Raw genomic sequence first — 24,246 nt, 5'->3', positions numbered from 1 at the left:
GCAAGAAAATGAATGTATTAATGCCAGAATTGCACTCAATGGTATGTTGTTCATTCACAGTTTCAACTACTTACTTATATTTTCTCTTCAAATGAAAAATGTTTAGAGAGATGTTTTGTCTATTGTTCTTTCCTGCAGGTCGTTAACAGTAATAGTACAGTTGATTCTCAGTCAGAGTCAGAAAATCTTGTAGTAGCTACTGATACAAGCAGTTGTACAGACACTTTGACTCAAATTGGAGAAGAATTCCCTTCTGAGGTAAGCAATCTATTTTGGAGAGCCAGACAATGGAATAATTGTGATTTTATGTTTTTAGCTTAATTGCACACTTTTTTAAAAATAGGTTTTCATATATTTGATTTCATATTTGATTTCAGTTGGTTTCATATAATATTAGATAATGAATATTATATTTACCCTCAGTCAGTATGAATTCAAAATAAAACTGCTTAATGATTTGCCAAATTATTTTTTTTTTGCTGTATACAATAATTTGCATGTTGTTGCCAGGTTACACCAGATGATGAATCAATGGTATTCACACAAGAGGACTTTAAAGAAATGGAAAACATACTACACCGGGCATCACCATCAGACATTTGTCAAATAAATACATCAGAACAGAAGGTATATACCGTAGTATACATCATAACCTAGTGCACATACAAAAACTACCACACTCATAGAACAACCACGCACATTTAACCTAAGAACAAGAAACATTTTAGTGACTGGGAACTAAAAAGTCGCTAACCAAATTTGAGATATAAAATTTGAGTAAAATCATGGATTCTGGATGCACGCAAGGATGGGGCTCAATATCAGACTTCATCTGAACACAGAGTGACTAGCAATTGTCTTTGTGATTAACTAGCAGTTGTCATGACTAACTAGTAATTGCCACTGTAACTACAACTAGCAATTGTCATGACTAACTAGGAATTGTCTTTGTAACTGATTGTCTTCTTTTTACAGCAGACAAAATACAATAGCGAGGATGAATGGTTTGCCAATGTATTAGAGGACTGTGATTGGTCAGTTTCAGAGTAGAAGTCAAGTGCAGACCTTACACCATACAATGATTTATAGATATGTAACAAAGGTTTGGGTCATAGCTATTTCATACAATAAAGCCTCTGCCAAAGAAAAGCACAATGATTTTTTCAGCATTTTAATTTTACACAACCGTGTTAAATGGGAATATTGAAAAGTCGTGAGTTTACATACTTCCACAGAATTAAGAAATGCAGCAGAACTGTACATAGCAAATAAATGTTCTGTGTAATAATTTCAACACTTGAATTAATGTTTATTCACCTTAACAAAACATTCTGATGCTGTATGCTATTTAAAATACATTTACAAATTTAAAAAATATGCAAGATAAAAAAATGTGAAAAATATAAAAATGACTACTTGATTCATATTGCACCATAATCCATGAGGTATGTGACCTTGCATCACAACATGCAATAACCAACCCAAAACATCATTTATGTAGCAACAAGGGAAAACAAGTTAAAAACTGATCTGTGGCTCAGATATTTTCCAAGTATGTTACTATAACAACCTACACATCTGAATGCTTAGATGTAGGCAAATATGATAGGGCATATGGCGTACAATGATTAGAAACTTTTAAAGATTTTGTATTGATCATCTGATAGTAAATTACACAAATGCATACTATCCATGTATAAATATTACTTTAACTTAATATTGGCTTTCTCAATTCAAGATCACAATATACAGTTACCAAGTAGTAGTAGATGATACTATTTATACAATCTAATATCAATATAATAATGGCAATTTATTTATTTATTTAAATTTTTACTGCTTTGAACATATTGCTTTTTTACATTTATTTGATAAGACTTACAATAACTAATATTGCACTGTAGTTACGATAGATATAAATAGAGTTAAATATGTGCAGTGTTTCTTTCCATTTTACAGTAAGTACATATTGCTAGGAAATGATACCATATAAGTAAACAAGTAGCTAATCAATTAATTAGGAGTGATTTACAATATCTACCCTCCAAACAAATTGCCTTATCAATTACTGAATGTAATCATATTTAAAGTTGTACACAGTCTCAGACTAACTCAAAGCATAATTGGGACTATTATGTGAACATTTTTGATAGCCTGAATTTGCATGAATTGAAGAAATAAGAACATCCTAATGCTGGCAATCATTTCAGCTTCCCATTGGATGGTTTATTCAAATTTCATTTGATTTAAAAAGAATTCACTTCTGTTATTACTAGTTATTACTGTTAATATAAGGGTTAATCCGGGCAATCCACAAAAGCATATTCATGCAATTACATATTTCATATAATAGTCCCAATAAAGCCAATGATCTTGAAGTGCAACTTTAATTTATCTGCTAAGCAGAGTTAATAATTTGGTGATATTCCAGCAGCTTGACATGCCAACCCAATGATCCCTCCAATAAAACAACCCCACAACACAACCCAACCAAGATGCTGTTTGATAACATGCCGTGTAATGTCAGTAAGTTTCTTCTCAGTTAGGACTTCCATTCTGCTTTCAATGATGTCTGTCATCATGTGCTGCAGCTGACCAATGTTAGACTCCTATACAAAGACAGGTAAACAATGTTAAACCAAAGACACATGAGTTATTGGTGTTACACATACATTGTTTACACTAATAGAAACAATAATAGCATGCATATATAATGTTAGCAGTGGCTACTCCACTAAATTAATAAGCTACTTATATTTTTCATGTCTTATGTTATGACCATAAAAACAAATCTGCACATCCAAGATCCCTCAATCAAAGTTCATAGAACTATTTTAAAGATACACTAGCTGTAACGACCTAGTTTTTTGTATTGCAAACGTGTTCTACTTGAATTATTTCCGTTCTATTAGCTGAAACTAGTTCAAGTATTTGGTACCGGGCCCTTCTGTATGCTTTATAAGCTCGCTAAAAGCACTGAATCAACATCGTGAAGTGTTTATTGTAGGTACCCTAAGCTCAGTTTGTTAAACCATCATACGTCATTACTGATTGTTTGCCCGTGCGCAATTGCAAGTACTTCGTTGTGTCGTCACCGGAAGCGCTGTCCCAGCACAAACCTGTGTCATATGACGCCTTACTAGCCGATTTTGGCTAATATTCCGCTCCGCCGCCTCTTTACAACAGTGTTTATACGCGGAACTTGATATTGCTTTTACAATTTGGGTTGCCTTTGAATCACATATTTTAGTGAAATATTGTTTATAGAGTGAAACATTATTGTCGTACATAATTCAATCTTTGAAACAACAGAAACTAACACATAATAACGATAATCAAATTTGTGTTTGAAGTTCGAAAGTAGTTGCGTTATTTCCGGTTTCAACTAGTTCGAAAATAGAACGTCCTTGAGCGCAATAAAATCACGCGTAGAACTCCATCCGAACCAGCGTAAACTTATTGCAATTTGCGCGATTTGGGCCCAGTTTGTTCTTACAAGCTTTCTAAGTTTCATTTATCATTATTTAGTAAACAGGTCTCTAAAACGATTTAATATATCCGTAAATTACGTGGCAATCGACAACTAACTTCGAAATGTTCAAAATTTCGAACAAACTCCCGGCACACCAAGCGCGATATGCGTCAGATCGGTGTAGAAGACGCCGAACTGCAGCGTCAATGATTGTTGGAGTTCTTCATCTCGTGATCAGTCAGACCACCTAGAAATACGGCGTTGAGTTCGATCGTGAGCATTTTCTCTGCATTCGTATCCGCACAGAGATCGATGTAAATTTTATTATAACAGGAGATAAGCAATTTCAAAGATAAATGCAACAAGTTTTCAACCCAAAATAGTTATTTAGAACGCCGTTAGAGACGTTTTCATTACAGCTACTGGGCCTTTAAAAGGAATGCACCTTAACATAAACTAACATGAATATACATCAAACAACTGGTTCCTTCCTATGTTAAATAATTGTCTAATTTGCTGATCAAATGCACAGAATGGCCTAAGGATTCATGTTGTATGCATAGAGAACAAACGAACACACTTATCAGGAATGTATTGCATGTATTCAAAACATTTATAAACAAGACCAGTTTCACTGCATTATATTTACCTTTGATATTTCCGGATATGATAATTTGATATTGGTTATCATTTCATCTCTACATCCATAAATTAACATTTTCAGTAACAATTTGGTGGTTGGTTTGTCCAATCCAGCAGTATTTAGCCATTTATCATATTTCTCATCCAATTCTAATAATTTTTCATCCAACATGGCATTTGTCTTCTCTAATTCAGTAGATCCTATGATATACGGTATAAAGATATACATGCATCTCCTATTATTCTCAGCTGAAAAGTGCTTACATTAATGCCAAATGTGTTTCTTTGGACAAAACAAGTTATATTTCAATAATCCAGTTTAAATTAAATAAAAATTGGTTTATATGCAATTCTATTGGAGATATGCTTCTAATCAAGCCAATACAGGTTTTTGGGGTGGCAATAGACAAGTGTGCCCACCATATGACCTCTTTTTAGAACACTGGTCAATTGACTTAAATTTCACAGGAATTATGATCAAAATACATCCTGAAAATGCCTTTAGAGTTAAACTGGTTTAAGCAAATGACTGAGATATTCTGTAAACTGAACAATTTTTCTTTACTTTTGCGATATGATTTTATGGCATTCTTGAAGGCAGCCAATATTTTCATTGCTACAAAATTTCACAATTTTATCTGACTTCCGAAATTCATGAAAACTTGTCTCACAAAATTAAAGTGGTTCAACCTTTTGACCACCAGACTTTCTCCCCAAATTTGTTGGCACTTTTTTCTTATATTTTTCAATATTTCTGGAAATAAACCCTAATTTTGGAGACAATAGACAAAATTTATTTTACTCAAAAGATTTGAAGATATTTCAGTTCCAGTCTTCTGAAAAAGAAAGGAAAGTGTACTACAGTACTATTTTGTGATGTAAAGCGGGAACTGGTGGTGAAAAGGTTGAGGTAGTTTGAAATTAAAAGAATTATTACCTGAGAAGCCTTGCACTACATCAGCAAGACTAATAAGAACAGATTCACTTGCAAATGCATCCATCAATAATTTCTTAATTTGATACTTTGTTTCTTTATACTGGCTTGGAATCACCCTGTCAAGTATAAAAGTTTATTACTGTATTTTACTTTTACCACTGTTATTCTAACTCAACCCATGGATGTGACGAATATTCAAATAATATTTACAAGCTAAAATTGCAGTTGAAAACCGTTCCACCTATCCCAGATTTTGATCCCTGGTGCTGGTGAATGTAATTTTGAAATAACCTTAGCATCGTCTATTCAGCAATCATACATAGAGGGCGGTACAATAGAGAGTCATTAAAAATTGTAATCTACTTTTATAAATAATTATAAAAATTTACAATTAAGGTAAATCATACATGGGGTAATCTAAAATGAGTGTACTGATATGCACTCTGACTGCAATTCCTGTTTCAAATAAAACTAACGAGATTTGGCAGTTCTATGTTTGTACATGAATCAATACATTACCTAACAACCAATGGTTTGTTCCACTGTACATATAAGCTGAATGCCTGCTCTCAGGGACTTGTACTAGTATTATGTATAATAATGTTATTACAAGGATACTGCTAAGTATGCACTCAGACAGGACGTGGTCACATCAACCTCTGCTGCATGTCAAGTCGATACTCTCGCTGTACTGTCTTCATGAATACTTAGCAGCATCCTCATAATAACCTCATAGTATTATACATTTGAACAATAGAACTCATCCTCTAAAAGCCTGTACAGACGTGTTCTGAAGTGTTACAGATGCATTTAAATGTCTTCTTTATTTGGAAAATGTGCATTATATTTCTGCCACATTCCAACACTTTCTTTTGTTAGCATCAGACACAGAAGCACTGTAGCGTGTTGTGGAAATAGAATTCTGTCAGTAAACATTTGCATAGCGTGAAACATTGTTTTCTGCTATTTTGGGCCGTTATCTCTCATTAAACTATTATCACAAGCAGGAAAAAGGTGTATACCGGTAATAATAAAGTTATCACAAGAATACTGCAAAGTATGCACAAAGACACAATTGCCATACTGCCTTCTTGCATACTTCAAGATATTCTCATAGTATTACTCACCCACTACCATACAGGAAAGGTATTTTTATAAATAACATCTGAATGGCCAGAGAGTTTGTAAATCCAGCAGAAAATCCAAATATACCACATGATAGAAAGAACTTGCCAGCCTCTCTTAATGCACCATCAGATGGTATGACAATTATAATCCCAATAACCAGAATTGATAGGGTTGTTAAGAGGCTAAAGTTGCCTTTATCAGTGAAAAGTTGCGAGAGCAAGATCTTCAATTTCACCCATATTGATTGGTGTTCCTGCACAGGTTGTGAAGTAGTGACATGATGTTTGGATGTATTGATGTAGTCTATGCGATGATTACTGTAGACAAAATCTGATGTACCCATATTCTGAAAATAATAAACAGAGAAGCTTATAAATTCACTTACACTTTTACAACTGTTGTATAGTAAAACATAATCATACTGGTATACTCTCATTCCCAACAGGGAACACAAGATTATTTTTAGAGTGAAACTTGAGAAACAAAAATGAAATGAAATCAAATTTTGGCATCATTATATTGAACACCCTGTGACCTTGAATGGCTGCAGTTTGTTCAAAATTAATAATATTATATTTCGTAAGCAGTTTTGTGAGCTAATTTGCTGTACTGGTGTCTTAATACCTGTCTCAGCTGTAACTGTTAATACTATCCACACCCAGCTTCAGGCTATGAATACTACACAAACTATATCATTTTTTTACAACAGAGGGTTTTTATCAAAAAAAATGGTCAATATTCCCGTATTTTGCGACTCGGGACATAATGGCACGCAAATGAGCAATATAAAGTTCATTTACTTTACCTTTAACTGACTCATCTTAGTCGTACAGTATACAATACATTTGTGTTTTTTAGCTAGAACGTCGTCGTTCGTCATATGATGCAGTTGCGAATTTGTCAAGGCACATTCATCTTAAAATAACGTTCCAGGCTGTAAAATATTCCCCAGCCGTAATCATCACTTTTAGACAGACCCAGCCTACATAATAATCCCAAACGAAAACGGACAACCTTATTCCCAATCACGAAAATGAAATTCTGGTTCATTCGAGGTCAAAGCCTGTCCCAATTAAACCGCTGAGGGCGTAATCACGGTGAAAGTGGTTTTCCAACAATGTGGAGTCTTTTACACGTATCACTAGTAAAATTTCTTGGCTCAACAAAGGATTAGGTATGAAGCATAAATTTCTTATTCTCAATGATATTACATGAGACTTAGAGAAAGTTTTTCTTATACACTATAACCCATTTAATCGCAAATTTACAGAAGCTCATTACATCATTGATAAATATGAATAAACCAAAATATAAACTCGTATCACCGAGGTACTAACCGAGTCACTGAACTTGCAATAATACAATACAAGATACGAACTCATACTGTGAGACACAAAATCGCAATAACGAGACACGAACTCTGAATAACTCGCAATAACAAGATGCTAACCGTGTATCACCGAGTCGTATTACAACGAGTTACTAACGAAAATATTAATAAAGATGTGAACAGGGGTGTGCATTAAGCCCAACATTGTTTAACTTGTATATTAATGATCTAATTACGTTGTTAGATTCTAGAAAAGAAGCACTAAATCAACCGTTTTAGACAATCAATCAATTAATTCTTTACTATATTGTCTAAAACGGAAGTGGAACTATTGCAATAAAAACATTAATTGTGTTACAAGCTACACCTTTCTTGGAATAGTGATGACATCGTCATGAAATGTTACAACAGCAAAACAGACACTATCCGAATAAAAGCATTTAAAGCTCTGTTTGCACTCAACAGAGCACTATCAGATATCACCATCTTTATCAAGTTATTTAGTTCCAATATCAAACCAATATTGTTATACGGTGCAGAAATTTGGGGATCGGAGATTATTGATTTTACATAAATCTTAAATACCGTGAAATATGCTAGTAATGTGTCTTATAGAAGTGGGACTGATTTGTAGTTATCCATTACATATACAAATTTATATTCTGTAATCTGTGACATCATATAATATAAAGCAATGAATGACACTCCGGTTGACACAAACAAGTTTCGACTCAACGACTCTAACATTACATTACATTGCGTTACGTTACATTACGTTACATTACATTCAACTAGTTTTCATTCCATTCGGACGGGTGCAAACAGTTAGCATAACATACTGTGAACTGTTTAATTCTCATTGCTAAAGTTTTCGCCATTTTAGCGTTCGTGAAATCAAAATTTCACACAAGTCACTGATACTGCATATCGCAAAACTCCAGATGAATCTTTTTTTGCGATTTTTCCCGACTTTTACGTCATGATAACCTCTTAGCCCTTGCTAAGGAGCCATGCATGAACGTTACTTACTAGTATATGGCCAATAGGAGACCCACTGAATCCCAGACTTCAAGTTGCAGGCAAGGCTATTGAAAACAGACAGAAATCAAATATTTGATTAGCAATAACGATGCCAATGGTAAATATGTTTAAAGATTAAATGCTTAACACTATTTACAGGAACAACATAATTACACTGTACATAGGAATACAGGCTACAACCTTAGCTGGTGTACATGGCAAATCAGATATGTCACACAAGTAAACATGAGCATGACTCAAATAAGGCTTATTGTAATTGAAGAAACGAAACGAAACAAAACAGGATAACACACATAATGAAAATTCAGGGATTTTTTTAAACTAGGGAACAAGGGTGCAGCGCCCTCATGTCATGGTCATGTACCCCCCTCACCCAGGGGAGCAGATCCTCCGACAACCGTAACATTCTTTTGGCCCCATAAAAGCCATAGAATGCTCCATTTTAACTTAGAATTATCAAAAACTCTGGTAGGGAGAGCCTTATCCTACCCTACTTGGTGGTGCCACTGAATTGCAGTGCTCCCTCTTGCATTTTTTTCTAGAAAAAAACCCGAAAATTAAACTGTGATCAGTGAGAGTGGGGGTTTTATACGCACAATATTTACAAAATATTTACCGAAAATAACAATATTTAATACATATATGGTTTGTTTCGCTAATTACAGATAATCAAACATCTGTAATCAGCGAAACAAGGGTCTTACATGTACAATATTCACAGCTGTCGGTCAAAACTTGACCAGTATATTCACCTTTCAGTCATGTATATAACTAGATAAAACATTTGCCAAAAATATCGAGACTTTAGTATGGTATATGGTTCATTTCGCTAATTACAGATAATCAAAATTCTGTAATCAGTGAAACAAGGGTCAAATACTGTGCGTATAAAACCAATTTTCACTGATTGCAGTTTAATTTTCACTATGCGTGTTATCCAGTTTTGTTTTGTTTCTTCGATTACAATAAGCCCACCACCAGGATCTCCACCTCCAGGTTTCCTTCTGAGAGAAGGTGACCATATCCCTCTCTCCTTGTTGAGGTAGGTGATGCTATGGAATTTAGCTTTAACACTTAACTGCCTAAAATTGATGAACCGCCTTTTTCAAATTCATGTGCTGTCCCAGAGTCCCTGTGTTTGTAGATCCATTATTTGTCATTTTCCATTCCTAGGTAAACCAGACGCTTGGGTTATCTCCAAATGAGACTTTTATGACAATGCACAAGAGACAGAGTTACCTCACCTGAAAACTGAGCAGACACAGTGCTGATAAACAGCTCAAAAGGAAACAAGTCATTGTCAAAGATATAGTCCCTGTCATGTTTTTAGTGACTTTGTCAAACAATGAAAAGCATAGTCAAATTACGTTTAAATATTGGGATAGTATTTAGCATATTACCTACAAATATGCATGAAACGGGTATAAAGACTAAGTTTGAATAATTGGTAATAAATTGGTCAAGGCATGCCCCAGAAACTGTTGATCACATGTCCAAATGTTGATTTTTGGGGCTATTAATGGCTGTCAGTTGAAGGTCAACAAAATAAAACAAAGTAATATTCACATGTATCATGACTTGTGAATCGCACAAGAAATGACAAACAGAAGGATGCAAAACTGATTTGCAGCAGTCACGCATCAGATGTGATGTTCATATGCTCAGTAGATGAGCTCGAACTGTTTGGAAGACAAAATTGGTTAAAACTTGGCCAAAGGGCATTGAAAACAAATGACAGAAATGGTCGCCATTTGGCAATGTTTTGATGAAAACAAAAAATAACTGAAAACAAGATTTAACCCATTATATCTTGCCCTTGTACCAAATATAACCCAAACAATCTTCTTTGTAAAATGAGCAGAACACCACCAGTCCGTCATTTTGAAACGAATCACCAAAAAAAATGTGCATCAGTAACCCACCATGACTGATGCCAATGCCAAGTTTGAATGAAATCAGTCAAGGCATGTCCAAGAAACGGTTGACAACATGTCCAAATGATGATTTTAGGGACAAAAATGGCAGCCAGTTGCTCAAAGGTCAACCAAATCAAAAATAAATCGATGTGCACTTCTCTCCCATTATGACTTGTGGTTGTACCAGCTTTGAAGAAAATTTGTCCAGGCGTCTCTGAGATATGACGATGGGTGTACGCACAGGTGTATAACCAGAATCCAAAACATACAAACTATGTCACTACAGTAATACATGTTTTTGTGAGTTATTCTTCTTCTTCATTCTCCGTACAAATTACAAAGAAATCTCTTTTTGAGTAAGAAAAACAGTTTTAATGCAAAGGTTTTATAGATACAAGCAAAAAGAGTAGAAAAGTGCACTAAACCTGCATAACTCACAATACAAAACAACTCTGTATATAAATATTGTCAGTGTGTGATAAGTACAGAATACAGTTGAAGGTGATATCCATTATGTGCTCACATGGTCTACTGAGGCACTTGTTTCAGCTAGTATATAAATTAACTACTATCGTTCAAATTGAATTCTCAGATAATTACATTATTGCAATAAGGCCACCAGTCCATCAAAACATAGTTGGCCAAATGCTAAAAATTCTCAGTGACACATGTGATTTGGCTGTCAGTCCATTAAAATGAGAGTCTTCTAATTTAAATATTTCTCAGTCAACTTCAAAGGGTACAATTCTCAACTAACTATATGGTATTTGTGACAGAATACTAGATTACAATATACATATTTTTAATTTTAGTACAAACCAAACCACAAAAATAGTAGCATTTATTATTTGTATAAAACATTTGCAAATATATGAAAATGTCAAAAATAGGAGTGTGCATTAAAATTCCCTCTGAACAATTATACAATTTATTTGTATTGGTCATACACAGATTGTAATAATCTGATCTAATATATACATACCAAAGCTGCAAGTTGCAAATTTACAAAACACAAGAAAAATTCCCAAATGCTAATGAACAGCAGCAAGTTTCACATATAGGTACTGCCTTTATTGGATTTAAAATAATAGTAGTAGTGGTATTTAAGTCGCATATAAAAGTAATTGACTTCAGATCGAATACTGGCACACATCTCAGACTTGGGTGCATAATGACAATACATATATGTCATAACTAAGGCAAAAAATACTGTGATCAGGAAAAACACCATCATCATTAATAAGGTCATCACAAAGTCATCTGGAAAAAAAAATCAAAAGCTTGTTTTAAGCAAGAATATATCAGTATATTACAATATCATTCCTGGTATTGACTATATGTAGTTCAGACAGTTTTCTAATGAATCCAGTGCAGTAACATTAGTCTGTGTTTAGTAGATAAAAGATGGCTGTGTTTAAGATCAGTTACAATTCAAAAAGGTACCTGCACGTTCTTGTTCAGGACTGGTTGGTTCATATTCTTCTTGAGGAACACTATCATTATCCTGCCTTACTTCAGAGTCTTCAGTTTTATGTTGAGAACCCCTGCTTACAAATTACACATATCAATTAATATAACTAGGAAGAGTAATAAAGCTGTGCATGCAACAAGACATATTTAGCACAAGTAAAATATATTTAACAACACTGCTGTTGGTCTTATTATAGTAGAAATGAATAATAAGAAAAGTAAATTTAATTACTTTGTTCACTTTACAGAATAGTTCTACTCAAGTATCTACTTGAACAACAGACAATTTATCTTAATATACTGATATAACTTACCTGTATCTTAATCCACTTTCCTCACTGCCTTTATTTCCAGTCACATTACTGTCCTCCTTGTCTTCAGATTCTCCAATGCCAAACTTTTTCATTGCATCTAAATAAATGTCATAATTATAGTAGATATTTATCAGATTGAAAATATATATAATTTATCCTTGTTCTGAAATATTTCTTGCAATTCCCACTTTGGCAACACGATTCAGTAGAAGTCAGTGATGACCATGTTGGAATTCTGATATATTATTGACATATTACTTATGCAGTAGATTACCTGCATATTGTTTCTTTCCTACATCTGCATAGATAACAGTAAATAAATCTAAACTCTTTATTGTCTCTGGATGGTTTTCACCGTACACGGCTTGACGTATCTTAGTTGCCTGCAAACAAACATATCATATCATATCATCCCAATGCAGTAAGCTTAGGCACAATTAAAAGTATTCAAGTTGTAACAAAAAACTACTGGCAATGTTCCCAGGAATATTCTAATGTTGCAAGAGAAACTGACATGTTTTAATGATAATTTTTTTGCATTGGAATGCAAGTCAATTATTTGGTCTGATTCCTCAAATAGAGAGAAATAAAAATTCCTAACAAGGTCAGAAAGCATAGGAGTGGATGTCTATTATTATAACATACATCTACTGTATTGTACAAACATTCCAGAGTACCGTAAGTACTTTGTGATAATGCAGTATGTGATAATTATCTATTCTCTTTCTACTATTTTAATAGCAGTGAGTGATTTTTCAATAAATATTGTCGATAAAATAATGATTATCGTGTTTACCTTTCCGCAATATTCCAGAGCAAGTTGGGTGCTATGCAAAAAAAACATAAAAAATATATTTTAAATTACTGCAAATATCACTGACATTTGTGTATGATTGGTTTCTATTCCATCGCATCATTTGTTTATTCAACAAATGACACTTGCTGTTGTAATCAGTGCAATTTGATGATTTCAGAACATCAATCAACAAATCCAGTGAAAGTCAGTGCGACTCCCTGGGAACCCAGAGAAAGTCACTGCGACTCATTTGAACAACAGAAATAGTCACTGTGACTCCCTGGGATCCCAGAGAAAGTCAGTGTGACTCCCTGGGACCCCAGAGAAAGTCACTGTGACTCCCTTGGACCCCAGAAAAAGTCGCTGTGACTCCCTAGGACCCCAGAAAAAGTCATTGTGACTCCCTGGAACCCCAGAGAAAGTCACTGTGACTCCCTGCGACCCCAGTGAAAGATACTGTGACTCCCTAGAACCGCAATGAAAGTCACCGTCTTAAAATCTCCAGTGAAAGTTGCTGTGACTTCCTGTCCTAGGAACTTTTATCAACTTTTAGCAGAAAAAAATATTTATTTTCAACATATTCGATTACTGCACTATATGAGTAACAGATCTTGGTGCATATATTACCAAAATCTGGATCTCATAATGTCTTCATTCTATTATAGTCCAATTTTCATACATATCTTGAAAATTATACTTGCTATTTATTCAAAAATAGAACTTGGTTGACATTTTATAGTGATAGAAGTTTGAAAATTATCAAAACAATTTTTGAACACAACCACAAGATTATGACAATTTTAAGTAACATTTGAAAAATATACATATACCCGTACATATATACAAGCCAAAATCAAACATGGTCGCGATCCCAACTAATAAATAACATATCCAAGATTGAAAAAGATTGTAATCACAAGAAATGAAGTTTATGATGTAGACGACAACAAAGACAGACATTCTTTGCCTCAGACCTTTCTCTGCATGCATCTAATAACAAAGGTGATAAATTCACTTACTTCCCTTGCTGAAGACACATTCTTGATAAATTGTCAAATTCTTTGGCTTTTAGAATTTCAGGTTTATTGGCATGTGGATCCGGCTGAGAGTCAGCATCTCCTCCCCCCATCTCATCTTGTCTTTCTTCTAGAAAGAAACAAATATATAACGTATGCATAGAAATTCCATAGGACTCAAGAAAACAATGTATATATCAGACAAATTGTTGTGTTTCCAAAATTGTAGTGTCACGGTTTTTGCAACTATTTGAGTGAAAGCTATCATGATACAGTGTTAAGTTTGTCAATGTCTGTACTTGTACTACAATGCAAATGGTGTCAAACAATTGAGAAACTGCTGAGTAGTATTGATTATAACCAAATTCAAGTGAGATGCTTTCAACAACGACAAAGTTTACAAGAAATTAGATAAATTATTTGAAAAACAGTCTTAAAATGATATCCATAATGACAATAGAAAGCAAATTGGTTCCTCTAATAAGTTAAGGACATACAGCATGTTTAAAAACAAGTTTAAACCTATAAGCTATCTTGTTGATACCACTAATGTTAAGCTACTTATGACCTTAACTAGATTTAGAGTTAAATTCGAAATTGGCAGACACAAACAGATTGCAGTTAATTCTAGAATATGTGACAAATCTACAAATACTTATATAGGGCACATAGACTGGATTTATTTAACAAAGCAGAAATTCATATTAATAATTTTATAACCAGTAGTGAGAGTGATAAATTTATTTCTATTATGAGTAATAAACATGTGTCACTTCCCATAGCTCAGTCCATTAAGACCAGTCTTAATACCAGACAGTAACCGTGAGTTTGTTGCTTTGTTTTATTTGTTTTGTTATGTATGGCCATTTTATCTTCTCTGGGAGATATTACGAATTATCAAATATTCTTATTGAATCAATGTCTATTTCATTGACTATTGTGTCTTTTTTTCTCATTTAATTTGAATAGTTACAATCACATAACTGCGCATCTGATTCTTTGATGAATATACAGTCATCTTTATACAAAGCTTTTAAAGTAATTTTCAATTTTCTAGATTTTTATTGTATGGTCTATAGTCCATTCTGTTTTTGCTTTGATTGGCAAGGTAGACTGAAACCAAGATGGGGAACATATGTTGAATTGTGTTCTGTCACTCAAGCAACCTGATTCACATAGAACATAGGAGGGAGGTAGCCCAAACCATGTGACAGTATGGCTGCATGCCTCAGTTATTTAATGTTATTTAATGTAATTTCTTCACAAAATTGCTTGTGCGTGCCATACAAGGGGTTTTCACATCCAAACACCAATAAGGCCATCTAATATGTTTTGTGCTGAGAGATGTACAGTGTGAATTCTTGCAATACAAACCAACACAGATCTGCATAGCAGTTTGTAGGGGGATGTTTTCATGCCTTATGTCAGTAATTGTACATATTTATTCATCTGATGCACCATGCAAAAATGTTTGACTGCACACTGATATTACATACTTAGCTGTTTTTGCAGCTCAGTGATATCGACTAAGGCTGTTTCATAGTACATTTTCTCAGCTTGTATAAAGTGTACTGCTTTTTCATCTGCAGATTATGTTAAGGTTAAAGCCTGTATCTATAATAAACAATTCATGACATGACATAGTCCCAGTCTCTTGGCTGAGAAAGCTCCGCTGTTAGCAATGTATTTAGATGAGAATGCAACCATGCTACAGCATTATAACTGAAAACAGGACTGGTATGGAGGAATTTTTCATAAATGCAGTTCAAAAAAGAAAACAGTGCATTTTCAGAGATAGAAATAATCCACCTGCCAAAAGTGAAGAAAATATAACACATGGTACCGGTAGTAAAAATATATAAAACTTGTACTGGATCATAATAGACTATAAAATGGTTGTACCCGACCGGCCTCTGTAACGATTTTTGAACAACAAAAAAGTGTTATGATGGATTCAATGATAACAGTAAACAAGGACAGGGACATTTTCCCCTCATATACCAATGATACAGACAAGGTTAAAATGGTCACCAGTTGCACCAGGGTCCCAGTCAACGAATCAGAGCACAGGTTACAAACAACAAACAACCTAAGGCACTCACCAAAAACTCAGCTTGCATTGATTAACGTTAAAACAAGTACATGTACCTTCATACATTGTCTAAACTACCATAAAAGTAATTTTTGTTAAATAATTTCTGCCACAAATAGAGTTGATTTATATTTGACAACATTTTGGATGTCAAGGGATTAAAAATGATTAGTCAACCATTGATTGATCTTATCTGGATCACAGTCTGTGTTCAGTTGTGCGTCTCAATCTATGTTTCGTCATTCGCTATAGAGAAGTTCAACACTGAGAAATTTTATCCTGCCAACATGCTTTGACAAATAAAACTTTTCATGCCAACTCCTAGTTTTTTGAGGTTTTTTTTTTTGCAGGCTTGGGATGAGCGAGACAGCTCAAGAAAGGCAGACACACAATTGCTGTTTCAGTTTTTGCTCATGGTTATCACATTCACGCAATTTGATAACTATATTTCTCTATTGGGAGTGCTTGAAAGGACCAATACCAGGTTTGCCCATGTAAAATTCAACCAAAATAAAAAATTTTTATAAAATAATGATAATACTAGATAAGCAAATTGGGCCAGCCAGAGCATAAATCAATAAGCATCTGTTTATAACAACACACTGTCCATGTACAAAGTCTGAGCAACACATGAATAATAATCGACAGAAAGCCCAATAAATTACGATTTATGACAATGGTTTTGGAAAATGGAATTTTTGCTCACAGTATAAACATTATTAATAACAATTAACATGCCTGGGAAAGTCACCAGGTGTTATATTATTGTGAGTCTGAATAGAAATGCTTAGTGCAACTGGATTATATGCACTTCATAGAAAATGAAACAGTTATATGCATGAACACACAAATCATCAAAGTGCAGTTCTATAGCAATAAGTAAAGTTACTGTCAATGTACACAAAATAACATTCAAAGAAATGATTCTATCTTCTATATATGGACTTGAATAGGACCATCAGTACATAATATTGTCTGTCCAGATATTTCGGGGAGACCACAGTTTATACTGTGTACTTTAAAGGATACATTCTTCCTTCTCAAAATATATATCAGCAATCTGGAAAGAAAGAAAGATATCTAAAATATCTTGTATATGAGTACCAATGATGGCAACTGTGATATCAATGACAGTATCATAAACATACTAGTTATGATTGGAATTCCAGCTACAGTAGGAAATCTACAGCAATGCCTTGTGACGCATTCACTTACTATGAACAAAAACACAACCCAACCAGCAGTATTGCAATATAGCTCACTGTTTTACTACCAAAATGGCAATATTGATAGTTCAAATAAAACAGTTTGTAAAGATAAGCTAATATCAATATAACTACTTTGTTAGCAAAACATTAAAGTTATATTAAAATAGTGCTGGATGGGTTGCTTTTTTGTTCACATACAAACTTTCTGCAAACTTATGCAGAATCTTGTAACTTTATGTATAGTACTGTATTGATCGTGTATGGTATAGGGATAGTATGAGGACATACCTGATGTAAACACTGTGGTAGGTTTGAAAATTGATTGTCTTCATTTAGGCCAGTAAGACACCCTAAGTAACAATTCAAAGCATGGTCCTTCATTGATTTCTGGTCATACTGTCTACCTCTCTCATAAAGCTGACTTCTACCATTGCTGTCAAGTAACTGGGGATTTCGAAAATCACCCTTCATCTCTTCTGCAAACAAAATCAGTGAAACAAATTTATATATAAGAGATGCCTAATATGATACACTACAATATTGAAATTAGTCAGAATGTGTATTTTTTTTTATTCAAATTATCCACCAAATAAACAATAAGAGCAACTCGTTCACAAATGCATCCATGTGCTATTTTTTAAACCATACTGCTGTATCTTTCTGCGTCAATGTTGTGTCAATAAAATATCAGTATTAATTACTAGACCTAAAACATGTTTTGTAAGTGTGTGACTTGTGTGTTATTGCTTTTCTATTCAGGTTTAAAAGCAACCCAGTGAGCAGTATTGCAATATAAGTTACTGTTTTGCTAACAAAGTGGCAATATTGATATGAGCTTACCATTTAAACTATCAATATTGCTATTTTGTTCACAAAACAGTGAGTTATATTGTAATACTGCTGGGTGGGTTTCTTTTTGGTTCACAGTAACCGTTAATCAAACATTGATGATTTCACATTACCGGTACAACATTTGCATTTTTTCAATTAATACTATCATGATAACAAATCACATGAGAGACCTTATTTTCTTTGGAGGTAGAGACACTGTGTCTCTCAGGACTCAAATGTTCAAATGAATGCATGTACATGATTGATGTGTTAAATGTGACATCCGCAATTTTTATTTTAACATCTTTCAGCCATAGTGACCCATTATATATGTACATATATACCCGTATATCAATTATAACATTATCAGCCATCTGTAGGTTGTCTATAAGCCCCAGGGTAGTGAGTGATACAATGGTGACAGCTGGCTAACATTTAACATAGCAATGAATAGAAATATGTCCATACTGATATTTTATTCACCCTACTGATTAATACAAAACAACAATAGGGAGAGTGCCAGAGTACTGGTAATTCACTGATACTGTTTGCTTTTGGCACTGGTTTTAAGTTGGACTAACAATGCAACTACACTCCTAGAGCAAACACCATCTTTAGAATCAGTCCTACAATAGGGACATGGTACAATGCACATTACAATACACTACATTTTATTTTATAAAACACAGATATCTGTATATATGTAATGTAAACATGCATGTAAACAATAATCTATACAGACATATTGGTAATTCCAAACTCAGCGACGTCGTAAACTCTGGACAACCCTTTACAATTTAAAAAAAATATGACGGAATACCTTTAGCAAGACTGTCATCTTCTGTCTTCTCCTGCATTAAATCTTCAGTTTTGACACCTACATTATCAACACCATCACCACCAGCACCATGATCAGGTATTCCATGCATGCTGCCTACTATTTCAATCTCACTTTTATTTTTATCTTCAATGACTTCCTTAATATCTTTCGCTTCACACGTGTCTGTTGATTCAGACTGATTCCTGTCGTTGTCGTTGTCACCGTCATTATGTCCAGCCACAATGCGTTCTTCTTGGTTGTCATCTGCAGTGCTCAAATCGTTGCCGTTTTCTTTATCAACATCTTGATTTGTGTTTTCTTGTGTTTTACTATCACCAATGGTTTCTTCCTGGTTATTTCTCAGAATAACAACTTTATCATTGTCATTTCCAACATCGATGTCCTGCACGTGATCTACATTCTCATCCATGACCGCTCAACATTGCATTATCTAAGAGCGGGTCAAATAAAGGTCAGTCAAATGTTAACTTTAGGCATTCCGATTGAGTTCGCCCAAAAAATCTCGTCAAGGTTACTAGAACCGTGATAACTACCGGATAATCACTATATCACAAGCAAACAACTTAATAATAATCATGACATATATTACATCCACTGCGAAACTTGAATAATATGGGCGGGTCTGATGATCAAGCGAAATATTTACAGTCAACGAGCGAAACAGGAAAAATATGTTTTGAAACGGAATCTCGCCCTCGGACGTAAACGGTGGACAACACAACAGTAGTTCGGTCTAGTGAACGCAATACTTACAGGTCGGACAGCGAGATTGACTTTTGACACAACGTACAGCAACCAATAATCATTCACTTCGTTGTTGTAACACTTTTCCCAGACAATATTATGAGTCCTAGAATAATGTGAACGAACTATGTGTCTGTCAGACGTCCCACAACAAAATGCCGCCCTCACCTTCAACTCACATACGGGACATTCTTGTTTGTTTGTTCGTATATACTAAACAGGAGAAACTAAATACACTGACGCTAGATGGCGCAGTGTGTATAGAATGTTGCCGCGTAAAATATTAACAATGTAGCTTTAATATATGCCTTGTTTTACTGCATACTGGTCAAACTGAGAGAAACCACAATAACATCCGTATGATGTAAATAAGATGCATGGTTTTTAACGAAAGATATTTTTATTATTTTAGGTTTACAGCTGTAGTAGTTAAACAATTTTAGGTCATCGTACTTCATCCACGTGACAAATAAATAATCCGCATATTTTGAATTGTTTTATTTTTGTTCAACTACAATTTGTCATGTGTCAACTTGTATCCACCAGACGACAATCCGATTCAATATTTCCACTTATGTATTAGAAAGAATCATATTGTAATCTTTACTACATGAACACACTCTGATTGTTTTAAATTATTGTTCTAGGTTGTTCTTGTAGTCTCATATCAAGAATAACAATACCTGAGTATGTTTGTAATGCATATACCTCTATATAAAATAGTAATATACTTTTTATGTGTTTGCGCATGCCCGTAACATAACCTATTCCAACCCTCCAATAGTAGTGTATTACAATAAAACCATGCGCCTACACACCGTTGTTCAAGTGCAAACAATGTAAGACTATTGAGGCGAGTTGCTTAAATTATATCTATACCCATATAACGAATAGTACCCCCGTGCTTGTCATCGAAGTGCGTACTAATTTCGAATTCCGAGATGCCTTACGCCACTTGTTCGTTCTTAGTGACCCATATACTACTCGAACCTTGGACTATTTGATATTTATATACAATCGATTTAGGTATTACACTTTTGTGTATATGACTTGATATAACATGACGCGGTAGTAATTATATATACAATTACGGTTAGTACTATCCAAACATATAAGGCAGCTAACAGTCGGATTGGGGGTTGGGGTCATTACATGTTTAAATTGTAGTTTGTGTTTATTTTCTTACTAGTACCAGGTGCAGTATAATTCCAGGTGAGAGGTGTGGCTATTCCTATTTATATGTACAAAAAATAAGCATTTTTTCCACCAGCACGACCACTTTTTTTTATAAAATCTGAAATATAGACGATGACCAATGAAGTCTACTTGAAAATTGAAACCCAAAAATGTTGCTAGTTTACAATGTTTACGTATTTGTAGTACTAGTTTCTGTAAAATTCTTTCCCCAGTGCGTTTACCGGGGATAATGAATATTGATCTTTGTTCTGAACAGAAACCCCATTTTTAACATTTCAGTATATACGTGCTCTGCATGATAGGTTTAGTGTGTTCGGTGTTAATAAATCTATTATTTATATACAATATTTGTAAATATTTCATGAACGATACTTTTTTTATTTCACATTTTGATACAGAAATTGCAAGTTAATGACGCACAGACCCAGAACACAGACGTGAATTGTTGTATTCGTGAGCAACCCGGCTACAACAAAGAATTGTGGTATGTTTTTTGACAGAGTACTATATTGGATGTCATTATTTGTAGGTTGACCTTAGTAATTTACATCCAAATATTGTGACCTTCCCGTAGAAGGTCACTGTATTCAAGTTGAAATATTTGTTCACACTGCTTAGCCAGGAAGTGCTTGTACTGTATATTAGAAAATTTGCCTAAAATTAACGTTTATATTTAGATATAATTCTAACAAAATTGTCAAAATAAATAAACAAAATGTTTTGAAATATTCGTCACAGTTCCAGTTATTTTAAACAACTCACTAAATGCAACACGCAATTCCACTACAATGTCATTGCTTATTATATGTATGTGTTTATTTTGCATATTTAATGACAAATGTTCCATTTACAGTACATATTATATTCAAATTGTTGATTGTTGTTTAACCATCATCAGTATATTATTTAATCTTCATGATAGAATTGAGATTTTGCAAAAACGGAATCGATCCTTGTTATAGTTGGATGGTTGCCATGGTAAAATCTATTTCGAGAAATCACGAACGCTAAAGTATTAGAAAAAAAATAAATGGTCCACAAATGTTTCAAATTATCTAATTTGTTTATTTTTAATTTGTACACTTCGATTTTCATTGACCAGAAAGATTTACATTTGTTCTGGACCATCCTGTGCTATATGTTAATAATTGTAGAGTGGATTGTGTTTATTCAAAAAAAATGTTTACGCAGCATTTACATATTTTTTTCATGATAAATGTTAGATAGTTTCCATGGTGACATTGTTATGAACCATTAAATCCACAGAGGGAATATTTATTATTAACTAGGGTTTTAAAAATAAACTGAAATTTTGCATCGAATGCAACGATAAAATTGTATCTAGTATGATTTCATATTCCCAATTATAGTTTTCCTTATCACGAGAGTCAGTGGCGGCGGCACGGGGTGGGAGGTCTAATCAATCTGAAACCCTTTGTGTCAGCAAAATGTGCCCCTAAAAATGCTCCTGCGTAACGTTTCAGAGAGTATAGATTTCAATTTTGTTGTCGGCCCCACCCCATGCAAAATGTCGTGCCGCCGTCTCTGACAGTATCAGTAGCAGTTTCGTAATTGAATTTATATGTTTGGCGCCAATTAAGCGTTGCTCGCATGACGTAAGACTGCTTCAGCTTCGTCATTGGTTGGTGTTACGTGTAATATACATACGGGTATACGCCACGCTGATGTAGCGTACATACCGACTATATTCGCTATATAACCGTGTCCACTCATTGCGATATACATGTAAAACGTGGGAAAAACTACAACGTTTATTTCATTTACGTTTCATTTATTGTTGTATGCAATATATCGTCGATAGATGGACAGTACTATGATAGGAAATGCTTCTCATAGATCGTCGCGCTTATTTGGACAGTTATCATCAAATGAAAACATAATGGAATCAACAAAGTAAGTCGTCAATCCGTACAGTAATCATGCCCCAAACAGGACAGCGATTCCATAATTTGGCGAATGCACTACCTTAGTTGAATAGTAGTGTTACACTGATCATATTTCCCAGTCGTATACATAAAACCATTCACCAATAGGGTCTATATTGGGGAATACTAGTAATTTGTTTTCGAACTGACCGCTGCTAGGAATACCCTAGGATATCAAATATGAGATATATATTATATATATAATTATATAGTTCACGGTAAACTAATAGTTTGTAGTAGATGTGACTTGCTTATTTTCACACTGTTCGCTTAAACATTCATGTGTCATAATTATGGGTGTTTATTCAATAGACGATAAATCTACTGGCAGTACTGATAACTTAGAATACTTTATTTAGACGTTTTTAATAACGTCACGGTAACGGCGTTACGTAAGCATAATAACTGACTCCACGTATAACAACGAAACAAGGACACGTGACACAATTGCCGCTGGTTGTGCACGAACACGTTCCTGTAAATACATAATTTGATTTGATAACAGAAGCATGCTTGTGTACCATTGTGTATTACTCGTACACGCTGATTTGTATTCCTCGTACCGGATTCCACTATAATAAAAGATGTACACAGGTAGCTCGATACAAAATGTAGGAAAAAGTCACAGGAGAAAAATCATAAGGAAGAATGCCATAGTATAAAGTCACAGGGAGAAAATGTCACAAACATTGTATCGGCTGATTATATTTCAAATTTAACAATGATATTTAAAATGGTATTTATATGTTCTAAACTTGAATGAAAATTACACCCAGCAACTACCAATATGTTTTTGTTCTACTTTAATTCTACTTTTTCTGTGACTTTTATAGATACCTGACCATTTTACTGCAACTTTACTTCACGTTTCGATAATACCACCGGTGCACTTAATTAAAAAAACATTGGTATATGTGGCAGATATATTTATTTGTATGCGATAATTGGTACCAACATAACAGCATAATTATACAATGCGATTATTTACAATAGCTGGTATGATGCACATACTTGAGTACCAATGTATATATTCAGAATTATGTGGTGAGTAAACCGAGAAAAAATAGGATAATATAAATAGGATGAGGTATAAGACAAGGTTCGGTGTCATAAAATTAGGGCAATCAGGGCCAATTAGACACACATCTCTATATCAGATAGATCTTTATTCTTAATTTAATTGCCGAGATAGTTTATTGCTGATTGGGACATATTCCATAATAAGATAAAGTGAAATACACCCACGTATCAGCAATGTGTTATACCAAAGACACTAGAAAAAGATTTAGTGTCTTTGGTTATACTTATAGCTACAATCTTGTGTA

At 34.1% G+C, this 24,246-nt stretch overlaps 3 protein-coding genes across 4 annotated transcripts; 1 reads left to right on the top strand and 2 right to left on the bottom strand.

The window, feature by feature from the left end:
- LOC144361151 (uncharacterized) lies at window positions 1-1,294 on the top strand. The gene is made up of 4 exons (XM_085495191.1): window positions 1-41; window positions 139-258; window positions 511-627; window positions 976-1,294. Exons 1-4 carry the CDS (start codon window positions 9-11, stop codon window positions 1,048-1,050), a joined length of 345 nt encoding a protein of 114 aa, XP_085351317.1. The 5' UTR covers window positions 1-8; the 3' UTR covers window positions 1,051-1,294.
- On the bottom strand, window positions 1,156-7,237 carry LOC100376044 (uncharacterized). Its single transcript, XM_002730455.4, has 5 exons — window positions 6,985-7,237; window positions 6,179-6,525; window positions 5,052-5,167; window positions 4,122-4,315; window positions 1,156-2,609 (listed from the first exon to the last, which is right to left on the bottom strand). Exons 1-5 carry the CDS (start codon window positions 7,057-7,059, stop codon window positions 2,409-2,411), a joined length of 933 nt encoding a protein of 310 aa, XP_002730501.3. The 5' UTR covers window positions 7,060-7,237; the 3' UTR covers window positions 1,156-2,408.
- Window positions 7,238-10,815: 3,578 nt separating this feature from the next.
- Window positions 10,816-19,969, bottom strand: LOC100376195 (uncharacterized). Of its 2 annotated transcripts, none has more exons than XM_085495170.1 (11): window positions 19,788-19,969; window positions 19,014-19,464; window positions 17,651-17,838; window positions 17,184-17,214; window positions 15,559-15,645; window positions 14,066-14,192; window positions 13,047-13,077; window positions 12,525-12,633; window positions 12,251-12,347; window positions 11,910-12,010; window positions 10,816-11,726 (listed from the first exon to the last, which is right to left on the bottom strand). In XM_085495170.1, the coding sequence occupies exons 2-11, from the start codon at window positions 19,441-19,443 to the stop codon at window positions 11,518-11,520; spliced, it is 1,410 nt and encodes a 469-aa protein (XP_085351296.1). In that variant the 5' UTR covers window positions 19,444-19,464; window positions 19,788-19,969; the 3' UTR covers window positions 10,816-11,517. The 2 variants fall into 2 exon arrangements, with proteins under 2 accessions (XP_085351296.1, XP_085351300.1); XM_085495174.1 differs by having other exon boundaries at window positions 14,066-14,189.
- Between the last annotated feature and the right edge of the window lie 4,277 nt (window positions 19,970-24,246).

Source organism: Saccoglossus kowalevskii, chromosome 2 (genome assembly GCF_978046115.1).
Source record: "Saccoglossus kowalevskii chromosome 2, keSacKowa6.1, whole genome shotgun sequence".
Taxonomy (NCBI): domain Eukaryota; kingdom Metazoa; phylum Hemichordata; class Enteropneusta; family Harrimaniidae; genus Saccoglossus; species Saccoglossus kowalevskii.
The sequence above is the reverse complement of the archived record's forward strand: the minus strand, read 5'-3'. Positions and strand labels throughout refer to the sequence as shown.

Bases quoted from the DNA above. Each gene is read 5' to 3' on its own strand.
- LOC144361151 (XM_085495191.1), top strand. From the start codon at position 9: ATGAATGTATTAATGCCAGAATTGCACTCAATG. The intron at 42-138 runs GTATGTTGTTCA...TCTTTCCTGCAG, and splicing joins TGCCAGAATTGCACTCAATG to GTCGTTAACAGTAATAGTAC. The intron at 628-975 runs GTATATACCGTA...TTCTTTTTACAG, and splicing joins TAAATACATCAGAACAGAAG to CAGACAAAATACAATAGCGA.
- LOC100376044 (XM_002730455.4), bottom strand. From the start codon at position 7,059: ATGACGAACGACGACGTTCTAGCTAAAAAACACAAATGTATTGTATAC. The intron at 4,316-5,051 runs GTAATAATTCTT...CGTATATCATAG, and splicing joins TGTAGTGCAAGGCTTCTCAG to GATCTACTGAATTAGAGAAG. The intron at 2,610-4,121 runs GTAAATATAATG...GTCTTTGTATAG, and splicing joins CATATCCGGAAATATCAAAG to GAGTCTAACATTGGTCAGCT.
- LOC100376195 (XM_085495170.1), bottom strand. From the start codon at position 19,443: ATGGATGAGAATGTAGATCACGTGCAGGACATCGATGTTGGAAATGAC. The intron at 17,839-19,013 runs GTATTCCGTCAT...TTTTGTTTGCAG, and splicing joins AGATGACAGTCTTGCTAAAG to AAGAGATGAAGGGTGATTTT. The intron at 12,011-12,250 runs GTAAGTTATATC...ATTTGTAAGCAG, and splicing joins GAAAGTGGATTAAGATACAG to GGGTTCTCAACATAAAACTG.